The sequence below is a fragment of the Henckelia pumila genome, chromosome 4 (genome assembly GCF_033568475.1).
Source record: "Henckelia pumila isolate YLH828 chromosome 4, ASM3356847v2, whole genome shotgun sequence".
Lineage (NCBI taxonomy): Eukaryota > Viridiplantae > Streptophyta > Magnoliopsida > Lamiales > Gesneriaceae > Henckelia > Henckelia pumila.
Genome location: NC_133123.1, coordinates 113,578,995 through 113,601,353, shown reverse-complemented (window position 1 = coordinate 113,601,353; position 22,359 = coordinate 113,578,995). Strand labels below are relative to the sequence as shown.

The following is a 22,359-nucleotide window of genomic DNA, read 5'->3' as shown; positions in this document are numbered from 1 at the left end:
ACAGTCATGGATCCCTGCTTCAAATTAAGCAATTAAATTGATTTTTCTTGGCAGAGAGCTGGAGGAAAATGAAACTAACGGAACAATATATAGAAATCTGGCCACTTCTCATGCCCATTCTTCTGAAGTAACGGTGCAGATGCGGATCTCCACCACTTATGAGCATGCCCCTCCAAGAGGAAAGTAGCAGCCTCCATCTTCTGGTCTTCTGAACAATCAAAAACATGGAAACAACTCTCCATCCGCTCGAGCCAATCCTCAGCCACCTCAGGAATCTCGCATCCTACTAAGGGCTTAGGCCCCATCTGCAGGAACCTATGCATCTCGAAACAGCTTCTTCCCTATCGATGATAGCGGTGTGCACGGGGACGTCTCGGAGCATTACCATCTCCCCACCGACCCACACTTCCCTGGCTCTCCTCGTCTCTATCAGCCATCTGAAAGGATTAATGCACATAAAAAACCCAAAGAGCCAAGTCTAAATCCCAAAAATATCCTATGCATGCTCTGATACCATAAATATAGTGACCCGCACCATGATCACCTACTAATTAAAAGCTTAAGAATGGAATAATCTTAATTAAAACATAATCAGAATTTATTAGCGGAAATCACCAAAGTTATACAAACCCAAGCACAAGTAATCCAAAATTATTACATCCAAATCGAACCAAATTCTCAGTACCAAACTAACAAGTTATGATACAATTACCCTGAATAAACAAAGCTCCCAACAGTTGCCAAAACACTGCAACTAAGTCCGTCCTGAGCCTCCTACTCCGTCCAACCTAAGACCTGCCCCGTCTAATGGGGTGTCCAAAAAACACAAAAAAATGGATGTGAGCGAACTACGCTCAGCACGAGAGTATGAGTATACAAATATTATATGAGCATGAATGCAAATGTACGGGGTACCAATACTCAAGATCAAGAAACTCTGATCAAACAGACTTGTCGCCAAGGTATGTAACACTCTGTGTCGTCATACTAGGAGGTGGCTCACACACCCTACTATGGATATCGATGACCTGATCACGAGTACACGTGTCCAACCATCCACTAACACATCAGGGTAACCACCCTAATACAGACTATCTCAAGGATAAAAGCTTAATATGATAATTCATGAAGCATAATATCGTGACATAATATATGCAGATAAAATCATGCCATATAAATAATGCAACACATAATACATGCACACTTAGTCAGTGTATCTCTAACAATACTTTCGTACCTCAAATAATATCAGTTAAGCTACACCAGCTCTACTGTCCAAGCCTATAATCACAAGATTACTATAGTGACCCAACCCGGATCCACTACCTAATCAGAGTTACAGTACAAGAGCACGCAAAAAAAAGCTTAAAGCGTAAAGTGCGGATAATTAAAATACAACAAATCCAATCGGCAGAATACAATCGACGATATTGTTGGAAAACTGGCGAGTTCCCAGACCAATTACGATTGATACCCGGTGCAGCGGAAGTTTAAAAATTTTTCATGGAACGTTTCCATGGTATGGGTATCAACCGTTCATCGATTGAATTACGTGTGTGTAAAATTTAAATAACAATTAAAATAATTTTACCTCAAATCTCGCAACGAGATTAATGGACACCAACAGAACAATTCTGCTCTTGTTGTCTCTCCCTGGAACCGATGAACGCCTTCAATCAGGTCCACGAACAGAGGTTTAATCCCTCTGATAGATTGCACTAGAAAATCTATCAGAAGTTTTCTGCGAAGAGATTACACGAATCTGATTCGTTATTCCTGACCGCGATTCAAAATCACAGACCGGAATTTTCTCGGGCAGAGCAAAGGGAGGGGACGGCCGATCGGTTTTGAGAGGGTCTAGGGTTTTCGAAATTTGCTCTCAAAATTTATGACCTGTTGTGTGTAATTTCTGTACTGAAATAACTTATTTATAATGCAGGCCACTAACACCTTAGGGCCCATTAGTCATAAGCTGGGGCCCGACAAGCAAAGCCCGCTCGTTCAGAAATTAATATAAAATTCATCGTGACTCCGATTGATGAAACGATTTCACCAATGTGCACAGAAACCATTTCTGCACGTTTTAAAGTCAAAATAAATTTTCCTGAATCCGAATTCAGTGGTTTCCAGTCCATCCCTATGTCATTTTAGGAAACCCTACTCCCTTACTCTTAATTAAGAAGTCCAACTCCTTAGTTCATTAAATTTAACTCTTTAAATTTAACTATCTCAACGGGGATTAAAACTCCATTACACTGTGTGACCCTCAATGGTTCAGGGATACAGCTAGCCGTGGGCTCACAACTCCTTGTGACTCGGAACAACACTTTCCGACTTGCCCAACGAATCATGGTAAAGCGCCTAGCAACATCGCCCCATGATTCCCTAGGTATCACTGATAGTGCCTACAAGAACCAGTAGATTTTGGTTAGCGTACAGTACGGTCCCTTCATCCATATATCCCGATCGAATCAACAACCATTGGTATATCGAGAGTCGCTCAAGATTCGATAACTATGCAATGCATCTTGAAGATCAAATTAGTGACATCGCATGTGCTACTAAGAAACCATTTCTTAAATCACATCAAGTACTCTGGCCAGAGATTTGTCACACTAATATCTCCTCAGATCGCATAGGATATCCACACTCGCAAGTATGTGGTGAATCCTTGACAACAATGCATTGACTCCTATATGTGTCGTAACTGTACCCAATCTCGACACCTGATGACCCCCTCAGAGTCGGTAAACGAGTCAAAGCACAGTACTAGCATATAGAGTCTCCATGATGTTTCAAGTCGTAAGGACTAATGGTGTACAACCAAAACCGCGGACTTTATCCACTCGATAAGTGATAACCACTTGGAAAGTCCGGATAGGGTAGTTCGACTATTCATCCTATGAATATCCATTTGCATGCTTCGAACATCTCCATGTTCCCTACCAATGAAACGTGGTACTCCGCATCGCAAATGCTAGTCTCAAACTCGAGCGATCCTTATCCTTATTATCGGACGGCTCAATCGACTAGGAACGGTTTTAGAATATACAGTGACTATAAGATGTATTTCATGATAGACATCTCCATGTTCTACCACATCTTACATACACTATATATTCAAGGTCTTTATCAAAACAACAATAGTATATCACAATATAACAATATGAAGTAATATAAAGTCATTGCCATAAAAGTGTAAATAATATTAAACAAAAGATTGTTTATACAAAGAGTCAACAAAGCCCATAGCCACACAGTTGGCTCACTGGGCACCCACTCTTACAATCACCCACTTGCCTATAGCCAACTAGTCATACTACGTAGACCCATTGCTTCGCGATGTTTGTCAAACAATGGTCCTGGCAAAGGCTTAGTAAGTGGATCAGCGATATTGTCTGCAGAGGCCACTCGTTCGACACTGATGTCTCCTCTTTCCACAATCTCCCGGATTATGTGGTATTTCCTCAGTACGTGTTTGGATCTTTGATGAGACCTTGGTTCCTTTGCTTGAGCAACGGCACCCGTGTTGTCGCAGTACACCGGGACTGGACCAACAAATTCAGGAATGACGCCCAACTCTTGGACGAAATTCCTCATCCAAACGGCCTCTTTAGCAGCAGCTGATGCTGCAATGTATTCAGCCTCAGTGGTGGAATCCGCTGTGGTGTCCTGCTTGGAACTCTTCCAAGAGACAGCACCGCCATTGAGCATGAACACAAATCCAGAGGTTGACTTCGAGTCATCCACATCACTTTGGAAGCTAGAGTCGGTATAGCCTTCCAGTTTGAGTTCTCGTCCTCCATAAACCATGAACATATTCTTAGTCCTTCGCAAGTACTTAAGAATGTCCTTCACGGCTTTCCAATGCATCTGACCAGGATTAGACTGATATCTGCTCGTGACACTCAGAGCAAATGCTACATCCGGTCTGGTAGATATCATCCCATACATGATACTACCTATAGCTGACGCATATGGTACATGTGTCATATTCTCTATCTCTGCATCAGTCTTGGGACACATAGACTTGGATAGAGAAACTCCATGACACATGGGTAGATGTCCTCTCTTGGACCCATCCATTGAAAACCGTTTCAATATGGTATCGATGTAGGTTGATTGAGTGAGTCCTATCATTCTCTTAGATCTATCCCTATAGATCTGTATCCCAAGAATGTAGGATGCCTCACCCAAATCCTTCATCGAAAATCTACCTGATAACCATATCTTTGTTGACTGCAATATCCCTACATCATTCCCAATGAGTAGGATGTCATCAACATAAAGTACTAAGAATGTCACCGCATCCTTAACTACTTTCTTGTACACGCAAGGTTCCTCCGGGTTCTTGATGAAACCAAAGTCTTTAATTGTTTCATCAAATTTCTGGTTCCAACTTCTTGATGCTTGTTTTAGACCATAAATTGATCTCTGAAGCTTGCATACCTTATGCTCGCTTCCCATGGATGTGTACCCCTCAGGCTGCTTCATATAGATTTCTTCCTTAATGTCTCCATTAAGAAAAGCAGTCTTCACATCCATTTGCCATATCTCATAGTCATACCATGCAGCTATGGCAATTAGGATTCTTATGGACTTGAACATTGCGACTGGTGAAAAGGTTTCATCATAGTCAACTCCTTGCCTTTGAGTATAACCTTTCGCCACCAATCGCGCCTTGTAGGTCAATACCTTACCATCAGGCCCAAGCTTTCTTTTGAAGATCCATTTACACCCTATTGGAACAATTCCATCGGGAGGATCCACTAAAGTCCAGACTTGGTTAGTATGCATCGAATCCAATTCTGATTGCATAGCTTCAAGCCATAAATTCGAATCCGCATCATAAATTGCTTCCTTGAAGCTTCTTGGATCACATCCAATGTCGGGTTCATCTTGACCCTCTTCAAGAAGAAGACCATATCGAACTGGAGGTCTAGAAGTCCTCTCGGATCTTCTAGGTGCAGGCGTGTCCAGCAATGGTTCCTGAGGTGTGGGATCGTTATTTTGTATTTCGGGTTCTTCTCTAACTTCTTCGAGTTCCATCATCTCGCCTTTCTTATCCAATAAGAACTCCTTCTCCAAGAAGGTGGCATTCCGTGAAACAAACACCTTTGTTTCAGCAGGATAATAGAAATAATATCCGATTGAATTCTTCGGATACCCCACAAAATAACACAGGCTGGATCGACTATCCAACTTATCTCCCACTGTCCGCTTCACGTAAGCAGGACATCCCCAAATCCTCAAGTATGAATACTTAGGAGCTTTGCCATTCCATAACTCGTATGGTGTTTTGTCCACTGCTTTAGTGTGGACGTTGTTCAACAACAATACCGCCGTTTCAAGCGCATAGCCCCAAAACGAAGGTGGAAGCTCAGTGAAGCTCATCATGGATCGAACCATGTCCAACAAAGTTCGATTACGACGCTCCGATACACCATTAAGCTGTGGTGTCATAGGAGGAGTCCACTGAGAGAGAATCCCATTCTCTTTCAGATAGTCCAAAAACTCGGTACTCAAGTATTCTCCACCTCGATCCGATCGAAGTGCTTTAATACTTTTACCTAGCTTGTTTTCTACTTCAGCCCTGAATTCTTTGAACTTTTCAAATGCTTCAGACTTATATTTCATTAAATATAAATACCCATACCTTGAATAATCATCAGTAAAGGTAATGAAGTAGATGTGGCCATGTTGAGTCCCTACTCTAAATGGACCACAAACATCTGTATGGATCAAATCCAACAGATTTTGACTACGCTCAGGCTTCCCCTTAAAAGGAGATTTAGTCATTTTCCCTTTTAGGCAGGATTCACAAGTAGGTAGAGAGTTAATATCAGACATATCAAACATGCCCTCTCCCACTAGCTTGTTCATCCTCCTTGAGGAAATATGACCTAGTCTAGCGTGCCAAAGGTTTGCCGGGTTTTGACTATCGATTTTCCTTTTGTTTGTTGTCGCCGGTTTGTCAATACAATTCACTGGAACGTCTTTTAGTTTTAAATTATATAGATCGTTTTCAAGTTGTCCATTTCCAATTAAACATTCATTCTTGTAAATACTGCAAATCCCATTCACAAAATTACAAGAATAACCATCTCTATCAAGCATAGAAATAGAAATAATGTTTTTAATTAAATCTGGCACAAATAAAACATCTCTCAACAATAATTTAAAACCATTCTGCAAAATCAAACAAACATCTCCAATGGCCGTAGCTTCAACTCTGGAACCATTCCCGAGCCTCAGCTGGGTCTCACCCATTCTAAGCCTGCGACTTCTTGTCATCACCTGCAAATCATTGCAAATGTGAGATCCACATCCGGTATCCAATACCCAAGAAGTTGTATTAAGTGACATGTTTATTTCGATATAGAACATACCCTTTGCAGTTCCCAACTGCTCAAGATACTCCTTGCAGTTGCGCTTCCAATGACCCGGCTTCTTGCAGTAATGGCAAACATCCTTGGATTTTCCATCGTTTGAAGCCTTTGTCTTTTGCTTCTTCTCGGGTTCCACTTCCTTGGGTGGGGCAGAACGTTTCTTGCCCTTCATACTTGGCCCCTTCTTAGCAGAAGATGAGGAGCCCACCAAGAAAGCTGGCTTATCCTTCTTAAGTGTGGATTCATATGTAACGAGCATATTGACCATCTCTTCAAGGGTGGCCTCTATCTTGTTCATATTAAAATTTATCACGAATCCATCAAATGAAGAAGGAAGAGATAGAAGCAGCAAGTCCACATTGAGTTCATGCTCCAACACCAAATCAAGGGTCGCTAACTTCTGTATGAGCCAAATCACTCGTACCCCATGATCACGGACCGAAGTCCCTTCACGCATGCGGCACGTCATCAACTCCTTAACAGTAGAGAACCTTTCAGCCCTCGACTGAGCCCCAAAAAGTTCCTTGAGTTGCGTGTGAATGTCAGCAGCATTCACCGTGTCCTCAAATCGCCTCTGGAGTTCATCAGACATCGAGGCTTGCATATAGCATTTGGTCTTGATGTCATGGTCACACCATGCATCAAGTTTGGCCAATTCCTCCGGACTTATGTCAGCTGGTGCTTCCTTCGGAGGTGCTTTCTCTAACACGTAGAGCATTTTCTCCGAAGTTAAGACAATCTTCAACTTCCGGAACCATTCCGTATAGTTGGCGCCAGTCAGCTTGTTTTGTTCGAGGATCGAGAATAAAGGATTTCGCGAATTCATTGTATGAAATACTGAAAAGGAAAAACAGACATATATCAATGATTTTTTAACAATTTACTAAGACATAAAATAGGCGAATTTAATTTTATGAATCTCACTCCCACTATTTTAACGATTTCACCACCCTCTAGTGAAAACGGGAAACTTTTTCCTTAGTGAGAACATGGAGTCCAATTGACAAACTTATGGTCCCGAATAATATCAGCCAACCATAATTCTCAAAAGGTAGAGCCCAATTGCTTCCAAAGCAACCCCCATGTATTTACCTCATGTCCAATAAGGGCCCAATAATATGACGCCGTTTAAAGTGACATGTCAAGATGACCCATCAATATTAAGTTGTGATGGACGGTCGCCATGTGGATCCCCAATAATATGAGCCGATCCCATGGGAGTTCCACCCAACTTACAACATTTGTCGATCCAATGTACAGCTTTCCGACGAACGGGCCCCCCAATAATATGAGCCGGACCGTATCCGCGGGTAGCATCACATACATTGACCGTTGATGGAAGGTAGGAACATTTAAACAATATTTAAATTTCCTTTATTTATCTTGATATAAATTTTTAAATCATATTTAAAATGAGGGATTTTATTTATAAAAATATTTGTCTCATCATTTTTAATTTATTGCATGCATTGCCGGATTCACGCAATTTATGTCTAAACATGCATACAATCATAATATCACATATTATATAGGATGATCGATTCCATTTCTAATTGACCGTGGTTGCCAATCACGGGTCTTAGTCCAATCCTAGGTAATATGCAGTATGCAAATGCAATCCTATTACATATGCTTCCAATTTACATTTCTTCAGTCTTCATTGTCTGCTGGGCCCACCATCTTCAAATCTTGATCTCCCACTAAATCTAATGTATTTACAATTAAATAACAATGACAAGTAGGGGATACATTTTTAGGGGGTGGGAACGGGCTATAAACCAAGCCCACTTTTATTACATATGACATTCATATCGGGCCATAAACCAGGCCCATTAATAAAACCAACAACAATAAAGACAAAATGTAAATTCCTAACATACACCTACAAAATTGGTCATGGCAATCGATCATCCTTATCCAATAACATTTAATTCAAAATTAATTTATTGGATAACATGCTGTGGCAATTCAAATTTAAACAAGATAAAATCATATTTTATATATAAAATCACATTTCACATATAAAATCATATTTTATCTCCATATCAAATAAAATCATATTTTATCTATAAAATCCAATTTTACAAATAAAATCATATTTTATCTAATATATCATAAGATCATATCTTATCATCAATTGTACCAAAATAATTGATTTCAAAATTCAATTTACGGATAAAATATTAAAATTTTCCAAAAATTCAAATTTATCCAAAATCAATTTTAAAATTTACGGACTCGAACAATTCGATCCGAAATCTCGTGAACCAATCAAAAACAATTTTTGACCGGACCAAAAATAAAATTTTAAATATTAAAATTAATAAAAATATAATTTTTCCCGCGGGCCACCCGGGACCCCCCGGGGGGGGCCCGCACCCGGGGCGCGGGCCGGGGGCAGCCCGGCTGCCCCCTTAGGGCAGCGCCTGGCGCCGCCCTGGGCGGCGCCGTGCGCCGCCCTGGGCGGCGCCGAGCGCCACCCTGCGCAGCGCCCAGCGCTGCGCTGGGCAGCGCCGAGCGCCGCCCCTGGGCAGCGCCGAGCGCTGCCCTGCGCAGCGCCCAGCGCTGCGCTGGGCAGCGCACAGCGCTGCCCTGGGCGGCGACGGTCGCCGCCTTGGGCGGCGCTGTGCGCCCCCTTTGGGCGGCGCCGTGCGCCGCCCGGGGCAGCAACAATTGCTGCCCCACCGGGCAGCGATCCAATCGCTGCCCGGGTTTTGCCCCGAAAAAATTTTTTTTTTTTATTAAAAATATTTATTTTGTTTCATAAACCGAGACTCAAAAATTTTGTACAATTGATTATTCAATCGATTGATCTGAGCAACCTGGCTCTGATACCACTGTTGGAAAACTGGCGAGTTCCCAGACCAATTACGATTGATACCCGGTGCAGCGGAAGTTTAAAAATTTTTCATGGAACGTTTCCATGGTATGGGTATCAACCGTTCATCGATTGAATTACGTGTGTGTAAAATTTAAATAACAATTAAATAAATTTTACCTCAAATCTCGCAACGAGATTAATGGACACCAACAGAACAATTCTGCTCTTGTTGTCTCTCCCTGGAACCGATGAACGCCTTCAATCAGGTCCACGAACAGAGGTTTAATCCCTCTGATAGATTGCACTAGAAAATCTATCAGAAGTTTTCTGCGAAGAGATTACACGAATCTGATTCGTTATTCCTGACCGCGATTCAAAATCACAGACCGGAATTTTCTCGGGCAGAGCAAAGGGAGGGGACGGCCGATCGGTTTTGAGAGGGTCTAGGGTTTTCGAAATTTGCTCTCAAAATTTATGACCTGTTGTGTGTAATTTCTGTACTGAAATAAACTTATTTATAATGCAGGCCACTAACACCTTAGGGCCCATTAGTCATAAGCTGGGGCCCGACAAGCAAAGCCCGCTCGTTCAGAAATTAATATAAAATTCATCGTGACTCCGATTGATGAAACGATTTCACCAATGTGCACAGAAACCATTTCTGCACGTTTTAAAGTCAAAATAAATTTTCCTGAATCCGAATTCAGTGGTTTCCAAAAATGTCCATCCCTATGTCATTTTAGGAAACCCTACTCCCTTACTCTTAATTAAGAAGTCCAACTCCTTAGTTCATTAAATTTAACTCTTTAAATTTAACTATCTCAACGGGGATTAAAACTCCATTACACTGTGTGACCCTCAATGGTTCAGGGATACAGCTAGCCGTGGGCTCACAACTCCTTGTGACTCGGAACAACACTTTCCGACTTGCCCAACGAATCATGGTAAAGCGCCTAGCAACATCGCCCCATGATTCCCTAGGTATCACTGATAGTGCCTACAAGAACCAGTAGATTTTGGTTAGCGTACAGTACGGTCCCTTCATCCATATATCCCGATCGAATCAACAACCATTGGTATATCGAGAGTCGCTCAAGATTCGATAACTATGCAATGCATCTTGAAGATCAAATTAGTGACATCGCATGTGCTACTAAGAAACCATTTCTTAAATCACATCAAGTACTCTGGCCAGAGATTTGTCACACTAATATCTCCTCAGATCGCATAGGATATCCACACTCGCAAGTATGTGGTGAATCCTTGACAACAATGCATTGACTCCTATATGTGTCGTAACTGTACCCAATCTCGACACCTGATGACCCCCTCAGAGTCGGTAAACGAGTCAAAGCACAGTACTAGCATATAGAGTCTCCATGATGTTTCAAGTCGTAAGGACTAATGGTGTACAACCAAAACCGCGGACTTTATCCACTCGATAAGTGATAACCACTTGGAAAGTCCGGATAGGGTAGTTCGACTATTCATCCTATGAATATCCATTTGCATGCTTCGAACATCTCCATGTTCCCTACCAATGAAACGTGGTACTCCGCATCGCAAATGCTAGTCTCAAACTCGAGCGATCCTTATCCTTATTATCGGACGGCTCAATCGACTAGGAACGGTTTTAGAATATACAGTGACTATAAGATGTATTTCATGATAGACATCTCCATGTTCTACCACATCTTACATACACTATAGTATATTCAAGGTCTTTATCAAAACAACAATAGTATATCACAATATAACAATATGAAGTAATATAAAGTCATTGCCATAAAAGTGTAAATAATATTAAACAAAAGATTGTTTATACAAAGAGTCAACAAATCCCATAGCCACACAGTTGGCTCACTGGGCACCCACTCTTACAGATATCACAAGTGTATAAGTACTGTTATACAACCAAATCGAAAGTTCAGGGTAAATAAATCCGTACCCTCTACAACCTCACACCCTCTCAAGCTCAATCCTGCTGAGAGCCGCCTGGACCGTCCAGCCTCAAACCTGGCCCATCACAAGGTACACAACGAATACCCAAACACAGGGGCGTGAGCTAGAATGCTCAATACGAAGCAATGATATAAATACAAATATGCGCACACAGATGATTTAAAACTCAAGTGAAAACACTTGCTCATGGCGCCGAGAATATACAGTACCGGCTAGAGAGCGACTCCGCGGGGTACTCGTATACTCCATATCAGGGCTGAGCCAACCCCATCCTGACCCGAATCCAAAATAGGATACAAGCCCCATATGGAAACTGTCATACCTGAATCGAGTCCAAAAATAAGATCATAGTTCCCTATGGAGACTGTCAATGACTCTCATATCTCCGGATGCAGTCATACGTAAAATCATGCATGTGCTAAGACGGTAAAACATGCTAAAACATGATAAAGCATATAGCACTTACTCATGCAACATACATGCAAATATATCATGCCGGCTATCTCGGTCAGTACTTACGTACCTCTAACACTGCTGGACAAACCTAGCTCCATTGGCCTATACTCCAAGACTACTAGTCCAGTCTACTGCTACTACAATGCAAATATCCATGCATCAACAATAAAGCTCTAAAAGCCTTAACTAAGCTAAAGCGTACTCCTAAATATTTTTAGGATGCCAAAGCTATACCTGCGTCTGTCGTTAGCCCTTTGCTGTCGATAGCCTCAAAACTAGGCCATAGCTCCGCGACGACGCCTAGATCACTAGGCCACTTTTGGATTACCGATAGGACGCCTAGATCTCCCTAGATCTGAGTTAGAAGGCTTAGGAATCAAAGAGAAGAGAGGAATTGGTGCACTCCAAATGAACCCTCGGCCCCCATATTTATAGACAACGTTCGGAGCCTCCGAACCTGGTTCGGAACATCCGAACTCGATCGGAATTTCAGATCGCCCCTTCGGAGCTTCTGATCGCCCTATATTACGTCATCCATGATGTCACCTTGCTGATGTAAGTGATGACGTGTACACTGAGTCCGATCGGAGCTTCCAATCTCGCCGACGGAGCTTCCGATCTCGATCGGAGCTTCCGATCCTGACTTTGGAGCTTCCGATCCACTTCGGATCCTCCGAACTTCTCTTCGGTCCGTCCGATCTATCTTGGACTATTTAGGAATAATTTAGTAATTAATTACCTTAATTACCTTGATTAATTGCGGGTTACTACATTCTCCCCCACTTAAGAAATTTTGTCCTCGAAATTTAAGTCTTAGAGGAAAATAGGAATAGTCAACCAAATAATCTTATTACAATTGAACAAGTACAGCTTGATATAATGAAATAAAAAATCTCAAAATAACTCGGGGTGCTCGGCTAACATCCGGCTCTCCAACTCCCAAGTAGCTTTCTCTGTCCCTCTGCGTTGCCACTGTACCATCACTAACGGTATACGCTTGTTACGAAGTACCTTGTCCTTCCTGTCAAGAATCCGCAGGGGTTTCTCCACATACGATAGATCCCGATCTACCTTTACCTCGGTCGGATGCAAAATATGCGACTTGTCCGCCACATACTGCCTCAACAAGGACACGTGGAACACATTGTGGATCTCCGAAAGATCGGGTGGCAAGGCCAGACGATAAGCTACATCCCCAACCTTCTCGAGAATCTCGAAAGGACCAATAAATCTAGGTGTCATCTTACCCTTGCGACCAAACCTCATCACCTTCCGGAAAGGTGACACACGCAAGAATACATACTCCCCTACCTCAAAATGAAGTGGCCTGCGATGAGTGTTCGCGTAGCTAGCCTGTCGATCCTGGGATACCTTAATCCTGCATCGGATCAACTCGACTGCATCAATCATCTGCTGAATCATCTGAGGACCTTCAACCTGACGCTCGCCAACCTCGTCCCAAAACAAAGGTGTACGACAACGGTGTCCATAAAGAGCCTCAAATTGTGCCATGCCAATGCTGCGATGGAAACTATTGTTGTAGGCGAACTCCACCAAGGGTAAATAATCATGCCACGCTGGACCAAAATCCATCACCGCCGCATGAAGCATATCCTCTAGAGTGCGAATAGTACGCTCCGACTGTCCGTCCGTCTCTGGATGATAAGCCATACTCAAGATCAAAGTAGTACCAAGGGCTCGCTGGAAACTACCCCAAAATCTCGAGGTGAATCTCGGATCTCTATCGCTGACAATTCTCAACGGAATCCCATGCAATAGAACAATATCCCGCACATACAATTGCGCCATCCTATCAAATGTGTAATCTCGGTTATAGGGAAGAAAATGCGCAGACTTCGACAACCGATCCACGACAACCCAAATAGCATCACAATTCCTGGAAGACATAGGCAAGTGGGTGACAAAGTCCATCGTCACATGCTCCCACTTCCATTCAGGAATCTCTAAGCTGTGAGGTAACCCTCCGGGTCGTCTAAACTCTGCCTTGACTTGCTGACACACAAGGCATCGGGACACAAACTGATAGACACTGCGCTTCATCCCTTTCCACCAAAATCGAGTGCGAAGATCCTTATACATCTTCACGCTGCCTGGATGTACAGAGAATCAACTGCGGTGAGCTTGCAATAAGATCTCATCCCTCAAAGTAGAATCCTCGGGTACCACAACTTGACCAGAAAGACACAACAAACCGTCTCCCTGCAAATGGAAACCAGAAGTATTATCACCCTCAGCCAAACGGGTTAACTTCTGCATCTTCAGATCAGAATTCTGAGCTTCCCGGATTCGTCGATACAATGCTGGCTCTGCAAGCAAAGAAGAAACACGAATCCCTTGCTGTTCTTTCTTATGACGGAATGTGAATCCTGAAGAACAACACTCTTCCACTTACTTCCGTACCGAATTGGTACGAAGGGAACTCGCATAGACTTTGCGACTAAGCGCATCAGCAACAGGATTTGAAGAACCTGGATGGTACTTGATCTCACAATCGTAATCCTTCAACAGATCCATCCAACGACGCTGCCGCATGTTCAACTCAGCCTGAGTGAATAGATACTTCAAACTTTTATGATCGGTGAAGATCTCAAATCGTTCTCCATACAAATAGTGACGCCATATCTTAAGAGCAAAGACAATGGCTGCAAGCTCTAAATCATGTACGGGATAGTTCTCCTTGTGAGTCTTCAGCTGTCTGGAGGCATAAGCGATCACGTGGCCATTCTGAGTCAACACACACCCCAAATCCTGGAGAGAAGCATCAGTGAAGACTACAAAACCACCTGATCCAGACGGTAAAACAAGAACTTGAGCTGTCGTCAGACGACGTCTCAACTCACGAAAACTATCTTCACAAGCATCAGACCAAATGAAAGAATCGTCTTTCTTCGTCAACTGAGTCAAAGGCTTAGCTATCTGAGAGAAATTCTCCACAAAACGACGATAGTATCCTGCTAAACCAAGGAAACTACGAATCTTAGAAGCGCTAGTCGGACGTGACCAATTCAAAATAGCCTCTGTCTTGCTAGGATCAACATATACGCCCTCCTAAGAAATGACATGATCAAGGAACACAACTCGGTCAATCCAGAAGTCACACTTACTCAACTTCGCGTACAACTGTCTCTCCCTCAAGACCTGCAGTACAATATAGAGATGGTAGGCATGCTCATCCATGCTGCGAGAATACACCAAAATGTCATCGATGAACACCACCACAAACTTATCCAGAAAGTCACGAAAAACTCTGTTAATCAGATCCATAAAAATAGCTGGAGCATTCGTCAGACCAAACGGCATCACTAGAAACTCATTGTGTCCATACCGCATACGAAATGCTGTCTTAGGAACATCCTCCTGTCGAACTCACAACTGATGATACCCAGACCGAAGATCAATCTTCAAATAGACAGAAGTACCCTACAACTGATCAAAGAGATCATCTATCCACGAAAGAGGATACTTATTCTTCACTGTCACCTGATTCAACTGACGGTAGTCAATACACAACCGCATCGACCCATCCTTCTTCTTGACAAACAGTACTGGGGCTCCCCATGGCAAAACACTAGGTCGAATATAACCCTTATCAAGAAGATCTTGCAATTGCTTCTGCAGCTCTTTCATTTCTGATGGTGCCAATCGGTAAGGAGTTCTGGAAATCGGTGCAGTCCCTGGCACTAACTCAATGCCAAACTCCATCTCCCTTACTGGTGCAGTCCACTGGTATCTCTCGGATATCTGGCTCTCCTAAGGAAGCGTCAATGGCATAGATAAGGAAGCCTTCCCCGCCAGACTCTAAAGCACGCCGGACCTTCAGAGCTGAAACCACTGGCATCGGGGGTCGCGCTCCCTCACCATAGAAATACCATGACTCGTCATCCTCTGGACAAAACTGAACAAACCTCTGATAGCAATCCACTATCGCTCGGTAGGTAGTTAAGACATCTATCCCAATGATGCAATCGAAATCCTCCATTGCTAGAATAATCAGGTTAGCACTAAGCTGATGTCCCTCGAAATCCAAAACACAACCCACAACTAGATGCTTGGATAAAACCTCGCTCCTCATAGGAGTAGAAACCACTAGCAACACGTCTAAAGGAATAAACGGCAATCTATACTTCTTAGCAAAACATGCTGAGACAAAAGAATGCGATGCACTGGTATCAATCAAAACAAATGCAGGAAAACCACACAAACTACAGGTACCTGCGATCATCCGATCACTGTCAGCCTCTGCCTGTTCCTGATTAAGCGCAAAGATCTGACCCTGGGCACGTGGCCTCAAAGAAGAATGACCCCGAGAAGGAGTCTGAGTAGGCTGTCTCTGAGATAGCTGCGGCTGCTGGCGCTGATGCGAATACTGCTGCTGGAAAGGTGGCTGCTGGTACTGAGGTGGCTGAACAGATGCCTGAGAACCTTCGGAACCACTCACTGCCCCAATCATCATAGGACAATCTCTCTTCATGTGACCCTCCTGGCCACACTGGAAACATGCACTGGTCGATCGACTGCACTGCCCTGGCGGATGTCTGCGTCTGCACTGACGACAATGGTTCGACCTTTGACCACCAAAGTTATGCACTCCACCAGATCCAGAGGAAGAAGAAGAAGTACCTCCTGGCTTCTTGAAGGACTGCCCCCTAGGTCCCAAAGCACTAGCACTCGCTGACCTGGAAGAATAAGAGTAAAGTACCCTGTTCTTCTGAATACTATCCTCGGCCTGGCGACAACGGTCCACCAAATCCTCGTAAGTCCCATCGCCTCCCACAGCAACCATCCGATGAATATCAGGGTTCAACCCTTGAAGGAAATGATCAAACTTCGCCATAGAACTATCAACAACATGAGGACAAAAAGGTAGCAAATCAAAGAACTTCTGCTGGTACTCCTCGATCTTCATCGTCCCCTGTCGCAAACTCAACAACTCACTGGCTTTCGCCTGACGAAGAGCTGGAGGAAAATACAATCTCTGATAATCAGTACAAAACTCAACCCAAGTAGCTGCACCTCTAGCTGCTATGAACGGTGCGGAAGTAGATCTCCACCACTTCCTTGCTCTGCCCTCAAGCATAAAGGCAAGAATCTCCATCCTATCCTCAGCCGTGCAACGGAACTCCTGGATGCACTGCTCCATCCTCTCAAGCCAATCCTCCGCCTCTTCAGCTGTCTCACCTCCAGTCAAAGGCTTCGGGCTAACCTCCTTGAATCTACGCATACTCACTCGCTTGCGCTCCTCTGGCTGACCACGACGAGGTCTACGATCATCTGGATCGCCCCAATGACCGCCGCCTCAGCTATCGTGGCTCTCATCGTAATCTGCCATCTGTTGCATAAGAACAGATAATTACTTAATCCGCTTTACGATATTCCCAATGCAATGCGTGCTCTGATACCAAAAATGTAGTGACCCAACCCGGATCCACTATCTAATCAGAGTTACAGTACAAGCGCACGCAAAAAAAAGCTTAAAGCGTAAAGTGCGGATAATTAAAATACAACAAATCCAATCGGCAGAATACAACCGATGATATCACAAGTGTATAAGTACTGTTATACAACCAAATCGAAGGTTCAGGATAAATAAATCCCTACCCTCTACAACCTCACACCCTCTCAAGCTCAATCCTGCTGAGAGCCGCCTGGACCGTCCAGCCTCAAACCTGCCCCGCCACAAGGTACACAACGAATACCCAAACACAGGGGCATGAGCTAGAACGCTCAATACGAAGCAATGATATAAATACAAATATGCGCACACAGATGATTTAAAACTCAAGTGAAAACACTTTCTCATGGCACCAAGAATATACAGTACCGACTAGAGAGCGACTCCGCGGGGTACTCGTATACTCCATATCAGGGCTGAGCCAACCCCATCCTGACCCTAATCCAAAACAGGATACAAGCCCCATATGGAAACTGTCATACTTGACTCGAGTCCAAAAATGAGATCATAGTTCCCTATGGAGACTGTCAATGACTCTCATCTCTCCGGATGCAGTCATACGTAAAATCATGCATGTGCTAAGACGATAAAACATGCTAAAAAATGATAAAGCATATAGCACATACTCATGCAACATACATGCAAATATATCATGCCGGCTATCTCGGTCAGTACTTACGTACCTCTAACACTGCTGGACAAACCTAGCTCCACTGGCCTATACTCCAAGCCTACTAGTCCAGTCTACTGCTACTACAATGCAAATATCCATGCATCAACAATAAAGCTCTAAAAGCCTTAACTAAGCTAAAGCGTACTCCTAAATATTTTTAGGATGCCAAAGCTATACCTGCGTCCGTCGTTAGCCCTTTGCTGTCGATAGCCTCAAAACTAGGCCATAGCACCGCGATGACGCCTAGATCACTAAGCCACTTCTGGATTACCGATAGGACGCCTAGATCTCCCTATATCTGAGTTAGAAGACTTAGGAATCAGAGAGAAGAGAGGAATTGGTGCACTCCAAATGAACCCTCGGCCCCCATATTTATAGACAATGTTCGGAGCCTCCGAACCTGGTTCGGAACGTCCGAACTCGATCGGAACATCCGATCGCCCCTTCGGAGCTTCCGATCGCCCTATATTATGTTAGCCATGATGTCACCTTGCTGACGTAAGCGATGAAGTGTACACTGAGTCCGATCGGAGCTTCCGATCTCGCCGACGGAGCTTCCGATCTCGATCGGAGCTTCCGATCCTGACTTCGGAGCTTTCGATCCACTTCGGATCCTCCGAACTCCTCTTCGAACCGTCCGATCTATCTTGGACTACTTAGGCATAATTTAGTAATTAATTACCTTAATTACCTTGATTAATTGCGGGTTACTACAATTACTATATCACTAATCATCGTCTAAAATTCTTAACTAAGCTAATAGATTCTCCTAAACTATTTATAGAAACTCTGATTATACCTTCGTCCGTCGTTAGCTTGTTGTTGTTGATAGCCCTAGGACTTGGGCACAACACTGCTACGACTCCAAAAACGCCTTGCCAAGGCTCGTACCTTCCCAAATAAGGATGTAAACCCCTAAAACTACTAAGAAATCGAGAGATAAGCAAGTAAATTTGAAAAGAAAATGGGCACCCGGATGCCCTATATATAGACGGATATCGGATCGTCCAATCTCAAGTTTGGACATTCTGATCCTACATGATGGCCACGTCAACTGCATTCGCTGATCGGACTCTCCGATCAGCACTTCGGATCGTCCTATCTCTACCATGCAAAACACTTGTCCAAATCTACGACACCTGTTGAACCACGACTTCGGATGCTCCGATCATCCACTTCGGACGCTCCGATCTTGGCCACATGTCAAGAACAAGTTGACAACACATTGGACACATATCCTATTCCGAACTCCATTATAGCTTCCGAACTGCTGGAGTTCGGATCCTCCGATCCTGTGTTCGGACCATCCGAACTCACTCGAGAGCAAATATTAAAAATTATATTTTTAATCCAAATTAAGCACTTAATCTATCTTTAATCATTTTAATATTGTAAAATGAGACTGGGCTACTACATTTATCCTTGAGATAGCATATATTAGTGTGGTTACCCAAATCTATTAGTTGATGGTTGGACATGTGTACTCGTGATCAGGTCACCGATATCCACAGTAAGGTGTGTGAGCGACCTCCTGGTGTGACGACACAGAGTGCTTCATACCTTGGCACCGAGTCTGTTTGATCAGAGTTTCTTGACCTTGATTCTTTGTACCCCATACATTTGCATTCATGCTCATATAATATTTTTATACTCATACTCTCGTGTTGAGCGTAGTCGCTAATGTCCATATTTTTGTGTTTATGGGACACCCCATTTGACGAGGTAGGTCTTAGGTTGGACGGAGCAGGAGTCTCAGGGCAGATGTAGTAGCCCGTACCCTAATTGAGTAATTAAAGGATTAATGCTAATTAAATAAATTAGGTATCAGACGGATCGGAAGCTCCGAAGGCACGATCGGAAGCTCCGATCAGGATCGGAAGCTCCGATGAGCGATCGGAGGCACCGATGATATTATGTCATGCATGACGTGTGGTTGGATCGGAAGATTCGATCAGGATCGGAAGCTCCGATCACCGCTATCCGAAGTCAACAAGTGATATTTTGACACGTGGCAGATCAGGATCTGCGGAAGCTCCGATGACAGGATCGGACGTTCCGATCGAGGTTCGGAGGCTCCGATCGTTGTCTATAAATAGAAGGCCGAGAATTCATTTTCAATTGCCAATTCCGGATTTCCTCTCTACTCTAGTCGTATTCGAGTTGTTCTAGCCTTCCTAGGCTTGACCCGGGAGTCGTCGAGGCATTCAATAGTCGTAGCGGAGTTTTGCCCAAGTTCTGTAGGCATCGACATCAAAGGGCTAACGACGGACGAAGGTATAACTTTTGCTTCCTATAAATATTTAGGAGTATGCAATAGCTTAGTTAAGGCTTTTAGAGAACTTTAATGATAGTAGTATCATTTGGCAGTGTAGAGCAGACTATAGGCGTTGACCTAGAGTTGGTAGAGCTTGCACTGATTTGAGGTACAAAAGTACTGTTCGAGATACCCAAACTGAGTATGCATGTATTATGTGACTGCATGGTTTATATGTCATTGATGTATGCTGCATTCATTTGCATACTGAGCTATCTCCTTCGAGATGTCTGTTAGTAGGGTTTTTCCCTATCCTGTTAGTGGTTGGACTTCCATCGACATATCCACTGGTATTATGGTATGGGAGCCACCTCCTGAAGCGATGACAAAACGTGCTACATACCAGGGCCCGGTCTGTCTCTGTTATCTGATCTTTGACCTCGAGTTATAGGGAGTTCATTTTGCATGCATGTATACTCATACTCTCGTACTGAGAATTTTATGCTCACGTCTTGTACTCTATGTTTCTGGACACCATATTCCATGGGGCAGGTGGATCCAAGAGGGGCTAGGCAGTTGTTGGCCAGCTGGAGCTTCGTCTAGGTTTTATTCTGTTGTTATTTGGATTGATACAGTTGTTCGATCTGGTTGTATAATATTTGGGTATTTACAGATTCCTTTACTTGGGATTGTATAATGCTTTTGGTTTCCGCAGTTTTATTCTGATATCTGTTTAATTAAGTTAAATTCATGCCTAAGTTCTGTTTAGTAGGTGATACAGGTAAGGGTCACTACATTTATGGTATCAGAGCATGCAAAGTATTCTTGGGATTTAGATTCTACATAAAGATAACCGTTAGGTTAATTTTGTAGATGGCAGATCGTGACGACTAGAGTTCTCATGGCAGTATTGGTGGGCGTTGGGGTGATGCTGACCGGGAGCCTCGTTGGGAACGCCGCCATCGTCATCGAGATGAGGACCGTTTCAGTATACGTCGATTCTCGCAGACAGGGCCTAAGCCCTTGGTTGGAGGTGAGTCTCCGGAGGATGCGGAGAACTGGTTAGACCACATGGAGACAACTTTTCAGACTTTCCAGTGCACCGAGGAGCAGAAGATGGAGACAATGGGTTATCTTCTGGATGGACGTGCGCGCAGGTGGTGGAGGTTTACTTCTGCACCTTTTGTTGCAGCGAGAGGAGTGGCCACCTGGGCCGAGTTCCGCACAGCTTTTCAAAAGCTGTATTTTCCTCCTGCACTCCGTCAGTCGAAGGCGGGCGAGCTACTGAGTCTGCGACAGGGAGTCATGTCTATTGATGAGTATCAGCAGAAGTTCTTTGATCTGCTATCCTATTGCCTTGAGACTGCTGACAGCTCTGGGATGAAGTATAATCTATTCCTTCAGGGCCTTAACCCTGAGATCCATGACCGTGTGGCGGTTGGCGACGACATGCCCTACGAGGGTTTGGTGAGCCGTTGTCACCAGGCGGAGGACAGCATTCGGCGGAACAGGTATTTCTTTCAGTCGAGACGTGCTAGTTCTTTGGGTCCCCGTGCCCAATCTTTCAAGAAGTCTGGATCTACTTCTTCTTTCTCTGGATCTGCTGGTGTTGTCCGTTTCGGTAAGAAGGACAAGTGTGATCATTGTGGGAAGAAACATCCATCCGACAAGTGCCGTAGAGCTTCTGGAGCTTGTTTCCGTTGTGGAGAGACTGGTCATATCTGGAGGGATTTTCCACTATCAGGGGGAGGCGGTTTTGGTTCTGGTTGAGGATCTGGTTCTTAGGCCACCGTTCAGCAGAGGTCGCAGGGACAGCCTGCTGGGAGTTCTCATTTGAGGCCACGAGCTTCTGGCCAGGTGTTTGCCCTGAGACATGATCAGGCAGTGGAGGAGAATGATTAAGTCATCGCAGGTACATTTCTGCTTTATGGTATACATGCTCTTGTACTTATTGACACTGGTGCATCTCATTCCTTCATTTCTGCACATTTTGTTAAGAGGCATAAGTTACCATGCATTGCACTAGACGTAGTGATGTCTGTTTCTACTACGAAGGGCCAATCTACTTTGGCTAAGCGTCTAGTGATGAGTTTCCCATTAGAGTTCGAGGGTAACATTTTGATTGCGAATCTCATGGTCCTGGCGATGGACGACTTTGATTGCATTATGGGGATAGACATGCTGACTACCTATCGAGTTTCAGTGGACTGCTATCAGAGAGTAGTACGCTTTCATCTGGAAGGGAGTGAGAGCTGGTTTTTCTATGGAGAGGGAGCGCGACCCCCGATGCCCTTGGTATCAGCTTTGATAGCCTGTCGAGCTCTAGAGTCT

General features: G+C 43.9%; 1 protein-coding gene across 1 annotated transcript in view; it reads right to left on the bottom strand.

Annotated features, from left to right (window-relative positions):
- LOC140861575 (uncharacterized) overlaps positions 1-305 on the bottom strand; it is a 3,293-nt gene extending 2,988 nt beyond the window's left edge. The window contains exon 1 of the mRNA XM_073264597.1: positions 115-305. Coding sequence (XP_073120698.1) covers positions 115-305 — 191 coding nt within the window. The remainder of the gene's footprint in view (positions 1-114) is intronic.
- Between the last annotated feature and the right edge of the window lie 22,054 nt (positions 306-22,359).